The sequence below is a fragment of the Desmodus rotundus genome, chromosome 12 (genome assembly GCF_022682495.2).
Source record: "Desmodus rotundus isolate HL8 chromosome 12, HLdesRot8A.1, whole genome shotgun sequence".
Lineage (NCBI taxonomy): Eukaryota > Metazoa > Chordata > Mammalia > Chiroptera > Phyllostomidae > Desmodus > Desmodus rotundus.
In genome coordinates this window covers 57,620,047-57,641,850 of record NC_071398.1, presented here as the reverse complement: position 1 = coordinate 57,641,850, position 21,804 = coordinate 57,620,047, and the positions used below count along the sequence as shown (strand labels likewise).

Below are 21,804 nucleotides of genomic sequence, written 5' to 3'. Positions count from 1 at the left end.
CTTGGATGCTTGTGTTTGCTTTTCCCCCACAGTTCTCAAGTGCTTCGTTCTTTTTACTCCCTCGTGATTTGTTAAAGCAGGTTTCTGTGAATTCCAAGAGGATAGGTAAAAAAGCCATCAGGTTTAGTGCTTTTATACAAAAATTCAATATTAAAATTTATAGCCTTTAGTACACATGTTCAAGGTTGAAGTTTATTTTGCTACTGTTTTAAAAAAGGATAAGGCTTATCTATTTTTAGCAGGATATATGGCTCTGATTTTTGAAAGAATAAAGATATGCGTTCCTAACATATTACCTTGAGGTGTCTTATTCCCACGTTTTAATGCTATTAGTCAGGTAAGCTGAGTTATTTTGCATCAAAATAATAATTTTTTAGCCCTCTTTTATTCTTCAGTTTGTTTCAAAGTAAACTCGTGTTTTTCTATTTTAGTTGTTCACACATGCAGTGAACATTTTGAGATGTCAGGTTTGTTTTTACTAAAAGCATTTGATGAGGAAAACAACATATTGCCGGAATAAAAGCTGCCTGAAATCTGGCTGGGTGATAGCATCTCTTAGTAGTTTCTCTATTGAACGTGTCACAGTGAAAAATGTTTCTTCTTTAAATCAGCTCTCACATTGTTTCCTAATTCTGAATGACACTGATATTTCAATAATAGGATAACCATTTTATACCAGTATAGAAAGGACTGGTATAAAAAAAGTTTTTCTACTGGTTAACCAAATTTGTAAGCAAGCCTTATATTAATTTTGAACAATAATATGACATTATATGACAAATATGCACTTATATACAAAATGGGAATGCAATATTATTTGTCAATTAATGAAAATCAAATGCAATAGAAAGCATCAAGGATACATGTTGTTCTTTCTATTAGCTAATTTTCTATTAATAAACTTGTGACATTGCATATTTATTATTCCATTTTGGATTAGTAAATATGTCAGTTTCTTTTATAAAATAACTGAAGTTTGCTTCTAACTTAGTCTTGTTAAGATCCTCTAAATAACACATTCTAATTCATTCTTAAAATTCATTTTTTTATGTGTTTGGCACAATAGTGAAAAATGCATAATGTAGGTAGATTTAAATATAGTGATAACATCATCAAACTTTAATTCTGTTTGAACCTACACAATACCATTGGTATGGCAGGGTGACTAATATTAAAATTATGACAGTTTTTGGATTTTCACATCAAGTTAGATTATTTTCCTCTCTTATAACAAATTAGCTGTTAAATCTATATATGATTCTTTCTTAATGTATTATACAGACTCTGATGCCTTATATCCAGTAGGTGATTGATAGTCTTATACATAAAAGATAAGAAAATAAGCCCAATGAAAGATAATCTTTTAAAAAGAAACTTAAAAAAAATAATTGACTTCCCCAAATATATTACCTTAATTTTCTTTTCATGTAACATTTACCGTATAGTCTGGCTCCTATAAGTGCACAGATATTTGCTGATGCTACTACTTTCTATCACAGTAAGTAAGAACAGAGGGGAGGACATGTCTGGAAGGCCCCTCCTCCCCCATCCCATCACTCACTCGAGGCTGCTCACAGACAGGGTGGGAGGCATTCCACCAAGGCTTATCTCTGTGCATATGTGCATTGGGTGGATCGCAATCAGTTCTCTCTTCTTCACCTGTTCTTAAGGCAAAAGTCCATAGTTGTAAAGCTTTACATAGACCAGCAAAGCCTTAAATATACTCAGTACCACCTAAAGGGGGTTGTCGTGTAGGTCAAAAGTAAGAACAAAAGCCGTGATTCTGCTCAGTGAGCCCTGAGTTACGCCCAGAGAAAGATGCACATGAGTGCTGAAGGTGGCAAGCATGTTGTCTGTACCATGCCCCAGCCAAGTCTGGTTGTTCTCCACACGGGAAGGGTTCAAACAGAGGAGAGAACTAGGGAGGGTAGAAGAGGTTTCCTCCTACAGGAGGAAAACACGATGTAGAAATAACTGGCTACTTTGGCAGGATATATTCATGTTCTGCATACAAGGCTTTAAGACGGATTTAAATTGTCCCTTTATGCCTTTCTTTGTTGATTTTTGCTTTTACAAATCATATTAGATGCACATGATTCTAAAAAGTATGCTTAATTATAAAACGCTAAGACATGAAGTAGACTGGCTTTTTTTTAATTCCAGTTTCAGCTAGAAACCAGTAATTATAGAAACCTGTATTTCTTATTTCAACAAGGTTAACTGTAACTACAGAAACATTGCTTATTAGATAACAGCCTCCATTAATGTCTACTCAATATATATCTAAATTCAGTATTTAATTATTGCATTTACTTAATGATGTTCTGAGTAACGCTTACGTTAACTTTCCTGGAAAGAGTTGGCACATCTTGCTTGCAGAGGCATGAAGACACAGAAATGTCTCAAATGTTATAGACTTGCATTTTTCTATTTTACCAAATTCTATACAGATTGTAGTTAGGATAGATTTTGGCTGAAATGCCTCACATGTCTAATCATTGAAAATGAAGCTATTGCTGAAGAGAGAAAATTATGGCTCCATTTCAATTAATTTCATCAAATTGGAGGGTGTTTGGAGGGGCCATCATAAAGAAGGCCAAAGGCATATCTGCGTTTGTGTTTCAGTGTGACCTTCAGCTGAGCCATCTAGAAAAGTTCAGTCCAATGAGGCTATTTCACGAAGGGCCAGATGCGCAGTATTGCTACAATGATTACAATTCTCTAAAAGACATGTGGTCAGCAACTAATTTGCTGCCAGATTGAAAGGAATTACTTGAAATACCAAGAGAGGTTATATAGGGCATAACTGGAATTTTACCAAATATAACACTTAAGAAATTCCATATAGTTTGCATTTAGTGTTAAAAATGTATATACACTGTGTTAGTGTTAGCTAGTTGAGTTTGCTGTTTACTATTTCATACTATATATATAACCTTAGTTATATATAGTTATTATAATATATAGTTATATATATATAACCTTAGTTACATATAGTATTTAGTTATTTTTACTAAAACCAATTATGAACATATGCTTCAAAATATCTGTATTTGTGTTTAAAACTTAAAGTTTTGGTAGAGATTTTTGGCTATGAGGGTGAACGCATTATTTCCCTCTTCATTCACTTGGTGTGATTGTCTTGCATGTCCTTCTCCGAAATACCTCTTCCCAATACATTTTTTAATACAGAAAATTCTAGTGTAAAACACTATTTACGATGTGAGTTCAGTTTAAGTAGCACAAGATATCTCAGTGGCATGCCCTCTTTCTGGTAGATAAAAAGGCAGTATATTTAAAATTTTAAATAAAGTGTTAACGATAAGCAGACATGATTTTGAATCTTTTAATGCCTCACTAGTGTTCTGTGCTCATTTGGATCTTAAGTCTATATTGAAGTAGAGACTTCTGAATAAATTGAACATTTTATCTTTCCAGTGGTTCTAGTATTTCTAATAGAATATAGACTCATTTCATGGGCTTTGTATTCCTTTTGCTTCCTTCCCCTTTCTGTTTTACAAGAGATACCAAAACCCTTTCATACTTGGGAGGACTATTCTCCATATTTTTATTTTTATATATGTAATTTAATGAAAAAAAACCTCCCACTGAAACTGTCACAAAATTTATATGGATAAGCTTTGTGGAGTAATTTTTACAAACCCAAATTAACATGAATATTTATCAACTATGTCCAAATACATAACTACTATGTTTGAATGAATATTCCATAGTTAAAAGTTTGAATTAGTATTCACAACTTTTAGTTTCTTCACGATCCTAACCACCATTATGCTCCTCGAACTCCTGCTTCGTCACTCCTCTATTATTGTGCTCTGTGTGAGACATTATACTCTGTATAATGCTTTGTGTAATGCAGAATAACAGTTCAATAACCGTGTGTCCTCATCTCTTAACATTTACTCTGAGTAGACGTTAAGAAGATGGTTCCGACTTTATTAATAGTAGTAGCCGCAACTAACCACACCGCCTGGTGTTTTTCCCTTTGCAATGTAGTATGCGCCCGAGGATATAACGGAGTATGACTATGAGTATGGTGAAGCAGAGTATAAGGAGGCTGACAGTGTGACAGAGGCACCCACTGTTGCCGAGGAGACGCTAGCACAGACCGAGGTAAAAACCGAGGAGCGCCTTGCATACGGTGCCCCGATGCCCGTCACCCTGTGGTTCCTGATGTCCGCTGTTCCTCACACTCACTGCCCACCTTTCATTCACCTGACTTCTGAGAGCCAGTAACTGTGGTTTCCATTTAGCAGTAGCTGTCCCGGAGGAACGATGCTCATTTCGCTTGGCTTCTCCTTCCTTTCACCCACGCTCTTCATTTCCCTTCTCACTTGATTTATGTTTTCCATTCCATCTTTCACCGCGTTTTGCAGAAAAAGAAATCCAATTTCAAAAAGAAGACAAGGACAGTGGCCGCTAACTCAAAGGAAAAGGCCAAAAAGTTTACACCCCCTAAATCTGAAAAATTTGCATCCAAGAAGAAGAAAAGTTATCAAGCAGCGGCAAAAACCAAACTAGGGGTCCAGGTAGCAAAGAAAAGGCAATCAAGATCTCTCCTAGAAAGCTGGGAGATCTCTGATGATGCGCCATTGTCCCAACCCGTCTAGATGAATCCGCATTTGGCTAATACATAACCCCATTAAATCATGCTTTCCCACGATTCAGACGACCTCCTGTTTTTACTAATTGCCTTTCCGTTGAATTTACTATTAGGCAAATATCGTGGAGGATTTTCAAGAATACAACTACGGAACGATGGGAAGTTACCAGACAGAAGCTCCTAGGCGTGTATCTGGAACAAATGAGGTAATAATGCTCAAGGGCAGCATTTAGTCGCAATCCCACGTTGGAAAATGTGTCCTATTTTCTTGACCTGCCTCACTCTGGAAGAATCTATAATCTCTGAAAGTTAGATGTTTTTATTGCTTTACTGAGGTAAGAAAGCAATCATATGGGTTCACTATTACTAAAAACATTTCACTTACGATCAAAGTCAATTCACGTTGTGCATGACTCTTGGTTTCATGCAAATGCTGAATTGGCTCAGCTGAGTGGCTGCTATCACCTTCTTGACTCTCCCTGGGGTCCGCGAGCTCCTCAGCATGTTGTGATGCGTGAAAGGGCATTCACAGCATGAGCCTTCTCTGAGGAGGAGAATCCTCCGCAGTGAAAATTGTATCCTCAGGTGATACAATCAGAATGTATTCCATCTGACCGATAACCATGCGTTTTTATAACAGCAAATATTCTGAGAAAACTCAGCCTTCGTGGATTTTAAAAGCTATTTGCAATTTCACACTTGTCAGGAAGGTAGTGTTAATTATGGCTAAAATAATATATCTTAACCTTTTTCCATTCTTTTCTAGGAAAAGGATTAAGTTCATAAAGGGACAAATCAAGCGATCTTTCTGAATTTCTTATCATGCATATATTCTGACCATGAAAAAATGAATATACAATTCAGTTTAACTCTGTTAGACACCTGCCATTCTGGGAATGAACAATACTCGAGTAATTTAGTTTTTAGAAAATTTATATAACACTCATCCCAATAGGTGGATAAACTCAGTGGCATATTACTTGTGAGTGCATAATCTAGAATAACACCATTTTAACAGTTCAGCTTAGGGACAGATTTTAAGTCTCACCTAATCCTACTTAATCATTCCCCAAAATGGATATCTTGGTGGAAGATGGTTATGTATCTACCCAAATCCATCCAGTTTTTTAGTTTGCAGCTGTGAACACAGTAAAATCCTGATGTGGACAAGATGCTTCCCTCTAGAGACTGTGTCCTCCTTGTTCAAGAAGACAAAGTTAATGAGCGTGGTTATGGGACATTCTACTTTAGTTAACACTTGCTAAAATAATCGTCCAACCACACTTTCATTCACGTGACTTTGTTTCTTTATCCTCTAGACTCATTATATCGTGAAAAACAAGTTACTTAAAAGGGAAATTCAAAAAGGTAGCAAAATAAATGATTTAACTTGAACTTCATAAAAATCATAATGTAGCCAAAAATTGCATGATGAATATGATGCAGATTTATGCTATTCATAGGGAATTAGTCGTGAGAAAAAGGAAAATATACTGTTTATTTTTAAATATCTCTGAAGGGGTTTTATCAATATCATTTTTGCTTTTAAAGTAAATATCATTTACTCTTTATGAGATTTGACAGTGATATATTTTATATATCTAAATTTTGAGGGCTGTATTTTATATTTTATTTGCTTTGAAGAACTCTTTGGTGATATGAAACTCCCCTACATGCCCGATGCCATGCACGAATATTGCAGCGATAGGTCTCAACGTTGGCATTGGTATTTTATTTTGGGGCTTGAAAGTCAAGGTTACGTGGTCTCTCTGGTGGTGATTATGTTGCATAATGATGTTCTATGAGATCTGAAAATTAAGCAAAGCTTTAACTAAGGGCACATTTTACTATTCAAACCTTACGCACTGAAGTAAATATCAAATTGACTAAGAAGTTTGTTTTCAATGGAACAAGCAAATACACATGTGGACTTCATGTGAATATTTGCAGTTTATTGGGGAGCGTGTTTTGAAAGCAATGTATCCTTGTACATATGGATGTACAAAGCTATTTCTTTCGATGATACCGGCAGAAATAGTTCCAGGACTTGCTTGAGTAGCCTTCAACCCGCTGCCCCGCCCTCAGCACAGCCGTCACACTATAATCGCAAACGCTCTCCTGGCTTCACTAACAGTAACCTTCCTGTTCTCCACTTCCTTGCAACTGGAATGAATAGCCCAACCCAGGTGAAGAAGTATTTACTGAAGAATATCTAACTGGAGAGGATTATGATTCCCAGAGGAGAAGCCCCGAGGAGACACTGTACGAAAACAGAGACGTAGACGGCAGGGACTCTGACCTTCTGGTAGATGGAGATTTAGGCGAATATGATTTTTATGAATACAAAGAATATGAAGATAAACACACAAACCCCACTCATGAAGAGTTTGGCCCAGGTGTTCCGGCAGAAACAGATATCACGGAAACCAGCGTAAGTCAGTGTTACATGCTCGCTGTGTCGTGGTGTGTCTCGTTCGTGGAGTATTTTCGTGTTCGTCTTGACGTCCTTTCAGGTTTATGGTAGGGGTTGTCTTCTTGTATAAATTTTGAATACTTATCCCCACTAGGACATCTTGATAGATTCTTCCCCATGAGGAGCTTCCACAGTTGTATGTCTGGCCACACTACTGGAGTCTTCGTTTGAAAGTATAATCTTGAATAGGATTGTATCAAGATTATCTTTACATTGATATGATTAAAATATGGTCATGATTACTTGGGGCAGTAAGTGTCATTTCTGATTTTTAGACTATTTTATTTTTGAACTATTTATTTCTTTTGGTGTTGTTCAGTGAGGCACCATACTTATTATTACTATTCTAGTATTAGTTTAACCTTTGGACCTCCTTCACCCATTTTCCCTACTCCCCTCCTGAATCTTAGTAAATTTAATTTGATGGTATTTTTTTGCCTAATGCCTTGGACTAATAATTGAGGTCCACAGATGACTTTTAAGAAGCAATTGTTCAATCTCAATCAGGATTCATTATTAATATTCATTATGCTTCTCTTTTTTATATTTTTGCTATTTAAACCTCTAATAAGTTGCTATCTAAAAGGCACCTTTTAACAGGTTGTTTGAAATGCATTTAGATAATTAAATTGCCTTATTAAAAAAAATGCTTAATGGCCTTATTTATTAAAGACAGGCTGCTTGAACTTTTCACTCAACAGGTAACCGGCCACGGCGCGTATGGGGAGAAGGGCCAGAAGGGGGAACCAGCGGTGGTGGAGCCTGTAAGTACATTGTGAATACAATGTGAATACATTGTGAATACAATGTGAATACATTGTGAATACCATGTGAATACATTGTGAAGGTTGGTGCAGCTGTTTTAATTGATCTTGTGAGCCATCGTCACCTTAAATGATTACGTACGTTCGTGTATGACCATAGAGAATTCCGTTGTCCAAATTTGTCTAACTTGCCACAGACAACTGAGTGAGTAAGGCTGTTTCTGGCAAGTAGAGTTTCAATAAAACCAAACAATATAGAGCAGTGGAATTTTGGAATTTGAAAGTAGCTGAAATGTGTCTACTCTAGTTCTCTCATGTCACCACCAAAGAACCTGAGTTCTAAAGGGTTTAAATAACTCTCTTGGGTTTCACTGTTTGGTGGTCGAACTATAACCTATAACTAGACTTGAGCTCTTCCAGTTTCCAATCCAGTGATTTTTTCCTCTTATTTTTGTGAGTTGACATTATTTCATATATATTTTTGACATGGATACAAATAAGTATGAAGCCATTTTTGTAGCCAAATAACATTATGTAATAACATGACAATTTTCTTTTAAAATGTGATTTTTAAATGTATGTTAATGTTCTTACCACTCAAGATATTGGTAAGAAGCAAATTCTTACTGGAAAGCAATTTTGCCATTGTTCTCCCTATTGAGAAACTTGGGAAAACTATTGCATTAGAACTAAAGTTATATGTCCAACCACTGACCTCAAGGTCACGAACATCACTTCAGAAGTTACAACGACATAAAAATTCAAAAGAAGGGGAAGGTGAGATAAAACTTAACAAGCTACATTGATAGGGACATTATTGGCTAACTACTCCATTACTCCAAAATCAGAGAAAGCATGCCATGGGCTCACCAGGGGCTTTATGAATATGTTTTCAGAATGAAAATTTACAACCAATTTTTGAAAATGACCAATTTTCCTCAGTAGACCCATAAAGCGTTTTAGAACTAGGCGCTTGTCCTGAAGTAGTACTGTATTCTTTTATCCAGGTCAGAACTGATCTCATATTCATCTCTGATCCTTCCCTCTGGGCTTTTCTCCCCTTTGATGGATCACAGGGCTGAGGTGCCACTTAACATGCATTCTCTCATTCATGTGGCCAATCGTTAAGGCAGTTTGAGAGAAGTCAGTTAAATACCTTTATTGTACCCCTCTTGGAAGCATGTTCCCCTTGTAATATTACCAATCTGAATATTTATTTCCTTTCTAATTAGTTCACAGATTCTCTGAGGACAGGGACTATGTCTTCTATCATTTCGAGTTTCCTCCCTTTCCCATGCAAACACGTTTGTGATCGGTTTTCTGTAGTAGGAATAGAGAATTCCCTTTGTGCGTAAGAGCTTGGGGCTGCATTTCCCTGGAAATGACTTGCTCTCTTCTCTTACTGTAGGGTATGCTCATTGAGGGGCCGCCGGGGCCAGCAGGACCTGCGGTATGTAAATGGTTTTCCGATTATTTTTGTCTTGATTTTTAATATCAGATGTAAGATTTCCATTACATTATTGAACTGAGGTCTTTTAGACTCATTTGAGTATTGAATTGGAGAGGCAAACATTTGTTCAGAAGACCTAGTGGTCTTGAGTTTCCTTTCTGATTTGGTGACCCAGATGATGTTCTTTTGGAAGCAGTGGAATTAAAATCGGTTTTAAATATTTTTGTGGCTTAAATATCTCTGCATCTAACCTCATGTTCAACTTTCTACCTGAAAGTTGTGGGAAAAAAACATCGTTTTTATTAAAGAGGTATAGATATATCAATGAATGGAGCTGAGGATTCTGAGAGATTGCACCTGCCTCATTTATCTGGACTTGTGAGTGGAGCAATTACCAGCTTCCTTTGTCCTTCCTGGGGAGGCTGTTGTCACTCAGTGTGTCTTGAGTCTCAGGTAGTTGTACTGATCTGACTTTGTAGGAAAAGCTCCATCTTTCATGGAAATAATTAAATTTTGTCATCTGAAATGCATATGGGATACTGATGCCTTTCCATACATTTACCCCTGAGAGAAAGTGTGAGAGTGCCTCCAAGCTGAATGATGCCTACCTTTGGACTTCGCTCTCGCCTGTTTGAGGCCTAATTGTGTGAGTCTGCCATTTCTGCGGTCAGAACTGCAAACCAACTTGGACCTCAGGGACTTGACCTTGGCGAGTTGTCCATTCCTGTTTTCCCCTGGCTGCCTGACTGCCTCCCCCGAGAGCAGCTCCATAAAGGAAGAGTTGAGATCGCTACAAAGTGGTCCCTGTATGTCGCCTGTTCATAGGAAGATACATAGGGCGAATGTTTGGGAGACACTTGTACACTTGTGAAATATACACAGCTCTTCTTTGGTGTTGGTCGGATAAATTTGCCGGAATGCTAAGGAGAGCAGGCACCTGACTCAGCAACTCAGCGCTCCGTCTCTTTCTCTGCAGGGTATTATGGGCCCTCCAGGTCTACAAGGCCCCTCTGGCCCCCCTGGGGACCCTGGCGAGAGGGTAAGTGATGGGACTCCTCATAACCTAGACTGAACAATTAAAATGTATTCTAGAAGTTTAACAAGTTATTCTTCTCACTGCGGGGGAAGGGGCCTGTGCATTTAATGTCGTGCAACATGTTAGCTACCTTTGCTAACTATAATTTTTAAAGCGAGGGTAAAGAATGTGCATTTTTTCTATGTGATAATTAGTAAGAAGACTTACTTTCAGTCAGTTTTTGTGTTGTTGTGAAGCCGTTACTGTAGATGTGTGCCTTCGATTTGAATTGACACACATTTCCCAGGAGCTCTCGTGGGTGTTCAGTTGGAGACGGGGAGCACAGGAGTTAGCAAGCCTGCATGTGGATCTGGGGGTCGCACCCGGGTGGGTCATGTGGGGAGACCTACCATGTATTCTAAGTCTTTCTAAACTCTTTTTGTAGAAGTCCTTCCCCTTTGTGTTTTTGTTTGTTTGTTTGTTTGTTGTACATCTTTGTGTAGCCAATAACTTTGTGCATTGTTAAAAGAACATTAAGAAAATAACGTTAACAAGGGCAAGGAAGTACAACCCACCCTAGGTGTACTAGGTGTACTAAAAGGAGATAGAATTAGATAGTGTAGTTATTAAAAGTTATGCCGCTTGTAACACGTTTGATTATCTCATTTATTTATTAATTTTGATGGTTGTATTGCCTTCCCTAGGGCCCTCCAGGACGTCCTGGCCTACCCGGGGCTGACGGGCTACCTGGCCCCCCGGGGACCATGCTCATGTTACCGGTAGGTGTTTTCTTATCGCTATAAAGATGACTTAATATTTTGTCACCTTACTGCTGGAAAATACTGTTGACCCTATTACAGAGCAATCAGCTAAAAACCAGGTATGAGGCAGAGATACTTGAAATCAAGCAGCCTTTGGAAATTATGAAAACTTTTACTAAAATTACATTCTGGTAAAAATTGATTTCTTATTTAGAATTAAGATTTCATTATTTGATGACACTTTTGACACCAAAGCTTAGAGTTTTTTCTAAATGTTTCTTATCATGTGCTTTTTCTTGGGTCATATGATTAATGTGTATTTCATATGTTTACATAATGTTAATATACTGTTTCTCACTCTATAGATAATAGTTGATACTTTTTAAGATGTGTCTGTGATATCATTATTCATTGCTCAGAAATCGTTTGCTTTACCGTCAGGCTCCCTTTAATGTTGGCCTACTTCTCTGGGGGAAAAATGATTCATCCATATAAATATAATAAAATTACAAGTCACAATTACGTAATGAGAAATTGTCTCATGCCATGTGTTGAGCTAAAATTAAAAAGAAATTTTAGTATTTTGTGGAGGGACATAGGTAAGATCTGTTTTTTTAGTAGAAGAAAAGATAAACAAGAGAAATATATCTCAAAGAAGATTTCCACTATGTATGGGAATAGATTCCAAAAGTTTTGCTCAACAAAGTGGCAATGGGTCTGTACGCAGTGCATTTGGAATTTTTACAAATGAGTGAATAGCGCTCATTTTACTGCACCAGCCGATTGATTAGAGATGCATGCTAGGGGCTTACTGTAGAGTTTTCAGACATTATGGAGTATACAGTGGGAAAGGGGTCTCTCGTCTCTTCTGCAAATGGTAAACCATGGTCCAGGGAGCTTGTGGATGGTCAGAGGAGAAGTGAAAGAGAAATCTAGGTATCGTGATTCATGACGGAGTTACCTGGACTTTTGTAAACTCCCACCATTGTAGGCAAGTGGTTTTTATCTCGTCACTAAGGCACCTAGCAGACGAAGGCATCGCATCTCTTGAGTTTTTTGTGTTCCCTTTCCTTAGTTTCGTTACGGCGGTGACGGCGCCAAAGGACCGACCATCTCTGCCCAGGAAGCGCAGGCCCAGGCGATCCTTCAGCAGGCCCGGGTGAGAAGAATGAGCGTGTATTCCCCTAACCTGATGTTGTACGTGCGGGCGTGTGCCTCTGGAGGGCGCTACTATGATGAACAAAATACTGCTGACTAGTACACGGAATTTAGATGGGAAAATGCTAAGTTTATGTCTCGGTCCAGAAGGATTATTTTCTTTAATTGAGTATCAAACAAGCGACCCTTGCACTATTGCCATATACACTTCTGGCAGCCACACTCAAACCATAACACACGCGTGGTCTACATTTTTTGGAAAAGCGCTGATGGGTTTATGCCTCACACTTGCCATTTTTCACATCCAGTTCTTCCTCCTGAGGCCTAAGTCCGTGAGTAATCAATAAAGTAAAAGGACAAAGTTGAGATAGTTTTTTTCCTCTTAAACTTTTGTATTTTCTAGGATATCCCAAATAATTCAGTAAATTAAATTTCTTGGGCATTGTTGTAGAAGAAAGAAACCTTCAAAGATGTATTCTAAGTTCTCATCATTATAATCTATAATATTTTTACAAAATTCATTCAATTTATAATTCTTTGTCAGCTACAAGTTTCCACTATCTGTATACTTACCAAATATATAATTATATTTGTCTTCTCTAACTTACTTAAGAAGTTCTCTTCAATTAAGCTTCCATTGAGTATTGTTCTGCATTAATTTCAGGTGTAGGGCAGTACAGCATAGTGGTTAGGCCGTCACGCACTTTATGGAGAGACCCCCCATATTTCCAGTACCCACCTGGCACCATACATAGTTACTACAATATCATTGCCTATATTTTTGATGCTGTACTTTTATTTATTCTGAATTAGCTTTATTGTAATTAAATTATACATAAGGAAATCAAAAGAAGGGACTGGAAAGAGCTAAAAGTCATATAATATTTTTACCCGTGGTGTAGTTTATTTTTTTAAAGGAAATTAAGGGCTTAAATCAGTATGATTGTGGGTATCCACTCGCTAAGTGATATAAATCGCTTGTGTGATAACTTTTTATTTATCGTCATAAACCTGTGAATGAATAAAATATCTGAAGACATTAAGTTTAAACTCATTATCAATATGCGCTTACATTTTTAGTCTGCCCGTCAATCTAGACAGTTGCCATGGTTTGCTAACATCAGGCATAAAGACAGAATGTAAATATTTGTGTACTAGACTTGGCACAAACAAATATAAAAATACTTAAAATGATTTATTAATGGTTCCTGCAATTTATCTTATAAATCATATTACTTTGAGCAAATTAAAGGTAATTATTTCAGTGTAAATCTTTTAGGTCATTGAATTCCTCATTTGATTAGTCCTTTTAACTTGCGCAGAAATAGATAGCAAGCATTATAATTCCAATTTTTCAGACATTTAATCTCAAGAATTAAGAAGTGTGTTGTCAAAAATCTCATGGTGAGTCAGTAGTGGAACTTTGGAGATCCTACTGTTTTATCCCGTGTACGTTTCTAATACGATTTTACGTATTTCTATTCCTGTATTATGTTTGATAATCTGGATAATCTTAAGTGTTCACCTCTGGAATCCCTAATATTCGAAAATCGTGCACCGTACTAATTTAACATCTGGCAGATATTTATCCTTTGTGCCCTACTTGTTTCCGCTGTTCAAGTATGCTAACTTCACAGCCCTGATTTTCAGCGTCAGCAGTGCACGTAGTCAGTCTCCCACGCCTGTGGCTTCACAGGACAAATGTATGTTTCTGTATAGTGTTAAATGTGAGATTTGTCGATAGAAATGTATTGTCGTAACACTTCCTGATCAGTTTTGCATTTTGACGTCTGACTTTAATTGTCACCGTTGTTCCTGAAACACTGCTGGAAAAATTTACTTAAAGCCACTCGAATTGTTCACCTCTAGAAGTATTTCCAACGAGTATTGCACCTATATATTTAACAGAGGTCTAAGCACAGTGCTGAAGTATACTTTGGGGTAGAAAAACATGTCAGATCTTAGATTGCTTACTGTAAGATCTGTTTTAACTCTTTTACTGAATAAGTCTTAATAATACGTGGTACAAGATTACATATGTTACAACGATTTAACAGTGGCTGATACTTATGTAGGTCATTCATCTCTCCAGAAAGCTGCAATTCTTCAGTGATCAGGCGCGCTCTCTGGCATGTAGCTGTTACACCTGTGTTGATCATCCGTTACTGGAGGGAAGCTTGTGCGAGTGAATACCGTAGTTGAATGTGTGAGTTCGGCAGACCATTCCTAAGTTGGATGTATTTTATTTTCTAGATTGCACTGCGAGGCCCGCCTGGCCCGATGGGTCTGACCGGAAGACCAGGTCCTGTGGTAGGTCACCCAATAAGAGATGTGTGTTTAAATTCTTCCCGTAATAGTTCCTTGCACACCTGTGGCCAAGCATTGTTCACGTCTCTGGCCGGGGAGACTACACGTGCCCACTCATACTTAGTTTTGTTTCCAGTTTCAATTGAGTCCTCAGTCAATTTTGATGAAATAGTTTCAGTGAGACGTTTCCAAATTAAATAAAGACAATGAGAAATAAAATTGTATCACACTGCCAACTGTTAACTTTTCAAGTATAAATATAATTTATGTGCAAAAAAATAGTTATTGAAATTCAATTTTACATTAAATTCTTGAGACTTAATTTTATGGTAAACAGAATTTTCAGGATAATATATATGTGAGGTCAGTAAAAATTATTCCATAATACTAGGCACAAACAGGATACTTGGCCAAAACTTCAGGCGGCCTCCAGTATTCCTGAAAGTGCTCCACATAGTATAGAAATTGTTTGTCTTTTAGAGGCTCTCGGAAAATAAGTGTTTTATTTTTCCTTACTAGCTTGCTAACAAGCTAATATATTACGAATAGGTTTTTTTTACGTATCTTCAAATCTTTTGAGACTCACCAAATATTAAGCAGGGTAGCAATTCATAAAATGCAGATGTTTTTTCAATCATATTTTTTCCTTGAAAAAAGAGAGCATTGTGGGATCCCAAATTAAGTTCTCATCAATTTTAGAATTAATGGAATGAATAATCTCTATTATAAGTATTTGTTTTTCAATATAATAAGTTATGTCTACTTCGCTTTCATACGATTTTATACACTTTCAATATACTTTTGAAATAGGTATTTATAGAAAATATCGCTCTTTATCTTTGGTTTACTAGTGGATGCTTATAGGAAAACTATTTTAATCAAGTTTGAATCAAGTATATAGTCTTCTGTTTAATCTCTTTTATTAGGATAAGAAATAGTTTTCTCCTGGTATTTTATTCAAATTTGTTATATAGTTTTACATAAATTTACAGTTCTTTTGATTCAATCTTGAGATTTCATAACATTTTATATATTTTGAAGGGCTATGCACTCAACCCTATGAGGAACATATGTTCTAACAATCTGTTACTCAGGATTTAAACTGTACATGATTCTATATGCATTATTACTCAGTGAATGCATTATCATTCATTTTTACTGCTCTGCCTTTCAAAATATAATAAGGAACACGGAAGACTCCATGTCTCTTAACAGAGGGAGAAATACTGCTGATATTTAACGGTTTGTTAATGATAACCCACATTTACGTGACGAAGGAAGTCAGCAGCACGTTAGTGCTTCACGCATTTGGGGGCAGAAACATTACCCGTATATTTTATTCAAAATAAAAGTTCTTGGGCCCTGAACTTGAGACTCTGATAATACAGGTTCAAGGGTGGAAATGGCCAGTATATTTGTAAAGAGTTCACCACTCTGACTCCTATGGTCAAGAATGTTTGGGAAACGCTGACCTACATTACCATTCACTACCCGGTACGAGTTCTCAATGTTATCTCCAAGATTAATTAATTTCACTACTTACGTCTTTGTTACGGAAAGTCTCAGGCTCCTTAACTATTAATGGTAAATATTGAGAGAAAAAATCATATTGTTTCTATTCACCATTTTCTATTACCTTTTGTTTTAATTCCAAAACATGAAATTATTACAAACTCTCACATATCTATGAATGCTGGAGTGCAAAAAAATTTTATACATTAAGAATTAAAAAAGAAAGTCTACATCAATGTTTTAAGAAAATATATACATTCTTCCAATGAAAAAGATTCCTTTATTCAATTGTTTTTTTCCAGTTGCTTTTATGGACAAATGGAGGTTTACATGACAAAATATGCAGAAAACGTAGAAGATGGTCCCCCCCACCGTTCTGTACTCTCAATTATTATATGACAATTTTCGAATAAGTGTTTGGGCAAGTAATTATAATCTGTTGAGTAGGTAGTACTTATATACAGAGCATATAATGCGGTAAATTAATTAAAAATAAATTCTCCTAGCATTCAATTCAGTGATTAATAATCAGACTTAGTGTAGAACCAGTTTTTCTCTTGAAGGAATTTAGCCACCAGAATTCTTAATTAGAAGTTTGAAAGTCATTGTTCTTGTAGTTCTCAAGGTTAGGATATTCATGTCTTTGACCTACTGCATTTCTCAGGAGTCACATTAAGAGCTATTTCACTCTGGAGCCACCAGGAGGCTCTAGCTAGCTAGCATTGTCCCACAGCATAATTTCAACCTTTCTGCACTTGGATTCAGTGCGCTGTCACTGATTACGACTTTGACTCAAACAAACTCTACACGTCCTAAACACACAAAGTATATTCCTACGGCATGAGGTAACTCTCATCACCACGTTCAGTTTTAATGTTCTGAATCCCTTTAGGGGGATGTTCATGGCCTAGTATTTCTTGTACATCTTATTTTCTGTTTATTTTATGGCGTCACACCACCGATTGTAGCAAAACAACACAACATATTGCGGCTTCACCCAAAAGCACGCTGTGTTTGCCTTGCCCTTCCCTTACGGCTCAGAGGGTCATTACCAAAAGTCCGGATGAGTGCTTTTAAAAGGAGTTCCTAGTCTTTATGTTTAAAACTCATAGGACCTTTGTAAAATGATTTCCTATTTTTTCCAGTTAACATGCCAGGTTTTTGCTGCACCTTTTGCATTATGTAAATGTTTAGGAGAGGCATCTGTCATAAGGACTTACTCTCGTAGGAAGACACAGACCCATCTGGGGCGGGGGGTGGGGGACCGCTTTGACATTATCTCAGGACAGTTATAATGGTAGCGATGGCGTCTGTTCTGGCTGTAGGATGCAGCAGGGTCTGACAAATTTCCGAGTGTGGAAGCGGGAACGTGTTGCCCAGTCCTTGCTGTCTAACACACTCCGTCTAGACCTGATTTCAGGGAGACCGTGTTGCCATAGGTGCCCCGACAAGTGTGAAGATAAATAATGCCCGTGGGCCGCGGGCCATGCGTGAGAGTGCACACAGGGAAGAACATTTCGGTGTGATTTCATGAAACTGGCTTCCGTGGACCGAGGCTGAAAACAGAGTCTTTTATGTGTTCATTTTGTCTCCACAGGGGGTGCCTGGCTTATCGGGGGCCAAAGGGGAGAGCGGTGACCCGGGTCCTCAGGTAAAGAATAATTCATGTCCCATATTTTGTTTTTGACTTTTCCTTTCAAGCAGGGTAATTGAAGTATCTGCCACTTGTTTTATGAGCAAGGAAATTACTTACAGTGTCTTTAAGCTCACATCACCTCCTTTCTCTGAAAAATCCTTTGTGGCTGGTTGACTGCCAATGACTTGATTAATTTAAACAATATTAAAAGAAGGTAAAGCAGGAAGAGAGAAGGCTTAATAGTATTCGCCCTTCAGAATATTAAATTGGTTTGGGATTGTTCAAAGCAGAGCAGAACCCTTGCATTTTTACTTACACCGGCCCTGCCTCCAGCCCAAGATGGCTTCTGTGGAGATTACATCTAGCAGATTTTCTCAGCAAGGGTATTTGCCATCCCTCAAAGAAGTTAACTTCACACCCCGTGTAGAACTGAGGGAATTCAGAGAAATTGAGACCATCTGAGCTGAAATGTTTTAAAGATCTTAGACTTCACTTACATGGTGCCAAATTAAAAGTGTTGCTCTTTTTTTCTTTAACGATAATAAATAAATATAGCCATTCAATATAGGCACGTGATGAAATTTACTTGTCCTAGAAAACAAAAACGAAACATGCTGTACTTTTATAAATGCATTCATTAAAAAAAATCCTTCTTAATGTACTCAATAAATATAATTTCAGACTGGGGTACAGGAGCTCTCTCCAGTAGCCAGTCACTAATTTGTTTCCTTCTTTTTAAATTAATTTTATTTACAAAATATTATACAGTAAAATTGAATTTTAACACTTATCCATATTCTTTGTATTCACCACTGCCGTCACCAAGATCTGTAACCCCCGAAATTTCTTGGTGCCCCCCACTTTGCAGTCACATCCTCTCCCCAGCCTACCACCTGACAGTCCCCCTGACCTGCTGTTCATCACCTCAGTGTTATCTTGTCAGGATGCCCTGTCAATGACCTCGTTCATTATGTGACCCTCTGATTGTGGCTGCTTTCTCTGGGCACTGCGCCTTTGAGATCCCGCACCAAGGATGAGTGCTTCAAAAATCTATTTCTTTTTGTTGCCGAGTAGGACTTCCCGTGTCGATGCACCACCGTTTATTTACGTAGCCGTGAGAAAAAGTCCACAGAGAACTGAGGCAGACTTCTGGGTGATGCAGAAGGTGGCATTTCTCGTGCTTGGTGAATCCCGGCCTAAAGGGGTGGAAGGCCTCTGCGGCCTAAGGGAGACTTGCATGAAATTATTGAAATGACACTGCATGGGAATCCAAGGAATTTAAGCTTTTGCTAAATGTAGGAGCTTGTTGATCAAACTTACCTCTTTCAATTATAGATGAATCTGAAAGCGTACGGCAGTCATGTTCATGGATTTCGTGGTTTTTCTTGACTCCAGAGATGCACCATCAAATGACCATTTTCATTAAAAACCAACGAGATTTAAGACTATACTTTCAGGGATCATTTCTACAGTTCGTTAAAAACCAGCAGGGTTTGTCCTGTTATTAATTGTCCCTTGCCTTCCAGCTTGCCTTCTCACTACAATAATTTTTAAAGCCATATTCTTTAGCTTTAAAGGGTTACCCTTAATTTCCTAATTTCTATAATCAATATTTTACAGGGATCATAAAGTTATTTGTAAATGTGTGTTACATTTTCCACCACATTCACTATATGCATACTGTTTAAATTAACTTTAAAACGATATAGTTAATTAAATATAATTAAATGTAAAGGCCTATATCAAATTTATACCGAAAGTGCATTTGACCTATTATTGGCTATGTAAGTTAAAAAATGTGTATCAATCTCCTTGGAAGACTTTATATGCAGACACAACACTGCATTGTAGCGATTCGGGGGAGAGGCATACGGAAAGGCTTTTACCCTTGACTCTGACCGGGCACGGTGCCAGTCAGTAATTTGCATAAGGGACTGCCCGGGCATCCTCCCGCATTTCATAGATGATTGAAAACACCTGTGCTGAGTGGTAGCCATGTGATGGAGAAAAAGATTTAGTCCAAAGCTGCAACAGTTAACAATCCAATGGAAGATCCAACTGTGAGAAAAAGCAATTACAAATCAGCATGATAAATGAAATATTATAAAAGAATAAATAAGAGAGAAACTTCAAAAAAGGAGGTAAAGGGGAAGGAAAAGGAGTTGGAAAAAGAAGAGGATTAAGATGGATGGGTTAAGAGGGTTTTCAGTCAAAGGAAATTAAAAAACCTCCAGGAGTTGAGAAAAAAATGAGTAATTGAGGATATTTTTTGAAAGTTTAAAATATTACTGTGTTCCTTTTGGACAAACAAAGGCATGTGGCTAAGTATACTTCATAATATAATATGACATTTTTTTTTTGCAAGAAGCCATTTAGAAAAATTGATTCTCTTCTTTTCTGCTTTATCTGGACTTTTACATGAGATTATTTTCTTATGTTAAAAGGATTAAGGTAAAGTTAAGTGGATAAAAATTCCTGAAACCGTCTCACTCAAAGTGATTGAGCTTATTGATCAAGCATTTTATAAAATGAATTAATTATGATGATTTGATACAGGGCCCACGCGGTGTCCAAGGTCCACCTGGTCCAACGGGAAAAGCTGGAAAAAGGGTATGGTTGGCTTTCACTGTGAATTTGAGGGCGTGTGACATGGTCAGTTATTTTGTTTCATTTCACTCTGTGCTGGGAGACATCCCGGTCACTGAGTCATGTTCTTGGCATTACCAGGGTCGGCCAGGGGCTGATGGAGGAAGAGGAATGCCAGGAGAACCTGGGGCAAAGGTCAGGAGCTCATTTGTTTTATAGTCACATCCTGATGTCAGTTCACCCCTCAGAACTTTGTATTTTAAAACAACGATTCTCGCTATGAAAGAATATGTCATGTGCACATTGCACTACAGGATTAGACTGGAAATGTGATGAAGATGGTGATGGTGATGAGGTTGATGATGATGATGGTGATGATGATCATTTTACAGGGGGATAGAGGATTCGATGGACTTCCAGGTCTGCCAGGTGACAAAGGTCACAGGGTAAGATATCCCATTCTGTTACTTTCTGTACAGAGATAGTGCAAGACAATTAGGGAATATCGTAGAATTGATACACTCTAGGAAATTAGAAGAAAATTAAGTATCTATAAATCCTTTTAAGAAGATAAGTGCAATTATACATGCAATATCAACATAAGTTCTTGAATTGTTTTTAGACTTTTAAGATATTCATTTCGTGCAAATGTACGTTGAGGTGGAATTTTTATAACCGCATACATGGAAAACATAAATTATAGAAGAACAACTATAGAGATTCCACTTGGCCTCTAGTTTTTTATAATTGCCTCAATTTTTCTCTTATATTTGCCTTACATTTTTTATTTGTAGATATATACTCAACAGAAGACCTGTGTAGGCAATCGGTCATTAGTTTAACAATGAATTGCACTCCCTTTTGTTCTTCCACATGAGACGGGCCTGGTAGACAGACACACCACAGGCTGTTTCTTTGTTATAATATGACCTTGCACACCAACGCACGAGCCTGTCATTGGCTAAGACTAAATAAACCACCATCCTGGACAGCAATCCAGTAGATATTTTTAGTGGGAGATTAAGCAGACGTGGTCTCTCAAAAAAAGATCAGTTTTGGATCTTTATGTTTTTCTTCTCCAGAAGTAAAGAATGAAGGTAGGATAACCTTTAGATAAATTGGAGAATTAAAAGAAAAGAGAAAAGAGAACCCTACAGATATCTAGCAAGATAGCTACATGTCAAGAGATACATGTTTACTTTTAAAGAAATTCAAAATTCCTTTAGTCTTCTAGAGTTGTGCTGATTTAATATGAATTATATTAGAAGCAGAAAAAAATTAATTACATTAAAATCACCAAAGCGTATCCATGTTTGAAATAATCTTCAGCAAAATAGTATTTTAATGGTTTATCTTATAATAATTTGATGTCTGGAAATTACTTAGGGTGTTTTATTTCAACTTTTTTGTGTTGCAAATCAAGGGAACATTTCCCTGGCATACTAATGTAATTCCAGTTCATGTAAAATTACGGTTTGTCTACGAAGGGTTCTGAGGAGGGCAAATAAAGCCTAAGTT

The 21,804-nt window shown here is 37.3% G+C and overlaps 1 protein-coding gene and 1 non-coding gene across 4 annotated transcripts in view; one reads left to right on the top strand and one right to left on the bottom strand.

The window, feature by feature from the left end:
* The window catches only part of COL11A1 (collagen type XI alpha 1 chain), a 160,618-nt gene that overhangs the window by 40,657 nt on the left and 98,157 nt on the right, over positions 1–21,804 (top strand). Inside the window, exons 6-18 of one of the 3 annotated variants that reach the window (XM_024570075.3) lie at positions 4,398–4,550; positions 4,738–4,830; positions 6,801–7,055; positions 7,799–7,861; positions 9,270–9,311; positions 10,288–10,350; positions 11,031–11,105; positions 12,163–12,246; positions 14,499–14,555; positions 17,662–17,715; positions 20,257–20,310; positions 20,428–20,481; positions 20,679–20,732. In XM_024570075.3, coding sequence (XP_024425843.2) covers positions 4,398–4,550; positions 4,738–4,830; positions 6,801–7,055; positions 7,799–7,861; positions 9,270–9,311; positions 10,288–10,350; positions 11,031–11,105; positions 12,163–12,246; positions 14,499–14,555; positions 17,662–17,715; positions 20,257–20,310; positions 20,428–20,481; positions 20,679–20,732 — 1,101 coding nt within the window. Of the gene's footprint in view, positions 1–4,017; positions 4,135–4,397; positions 4,551–4,737; positions 4,831–6,800; positions 7,056–7,798; positions 7,862–9,269; positions 9,312–10,287; positions 10,351–11,030; positions 11,106–12,162; positions 12,247–14,498; positions 14,556–17,661; positions 17,716–20,256; positions 20,311–20,427; positions 20,482–20,678; positions 20,733–21,804 lie in introns of all 3 variants that reach the window. The other 2 variants (XM_024570076.3, XM_024570077.3) reach the window with 2 other exon arrangements.
* On the bottom strand, positions 17,010–17,147 carry LOC112314108 (small nucleolar RNA SNORA21). The gene has a single exon (XR_002975774.2). It is a non-coding gene; the product is annotated as a small nucleolar RNA SNORA21 (small nucleolar RNA).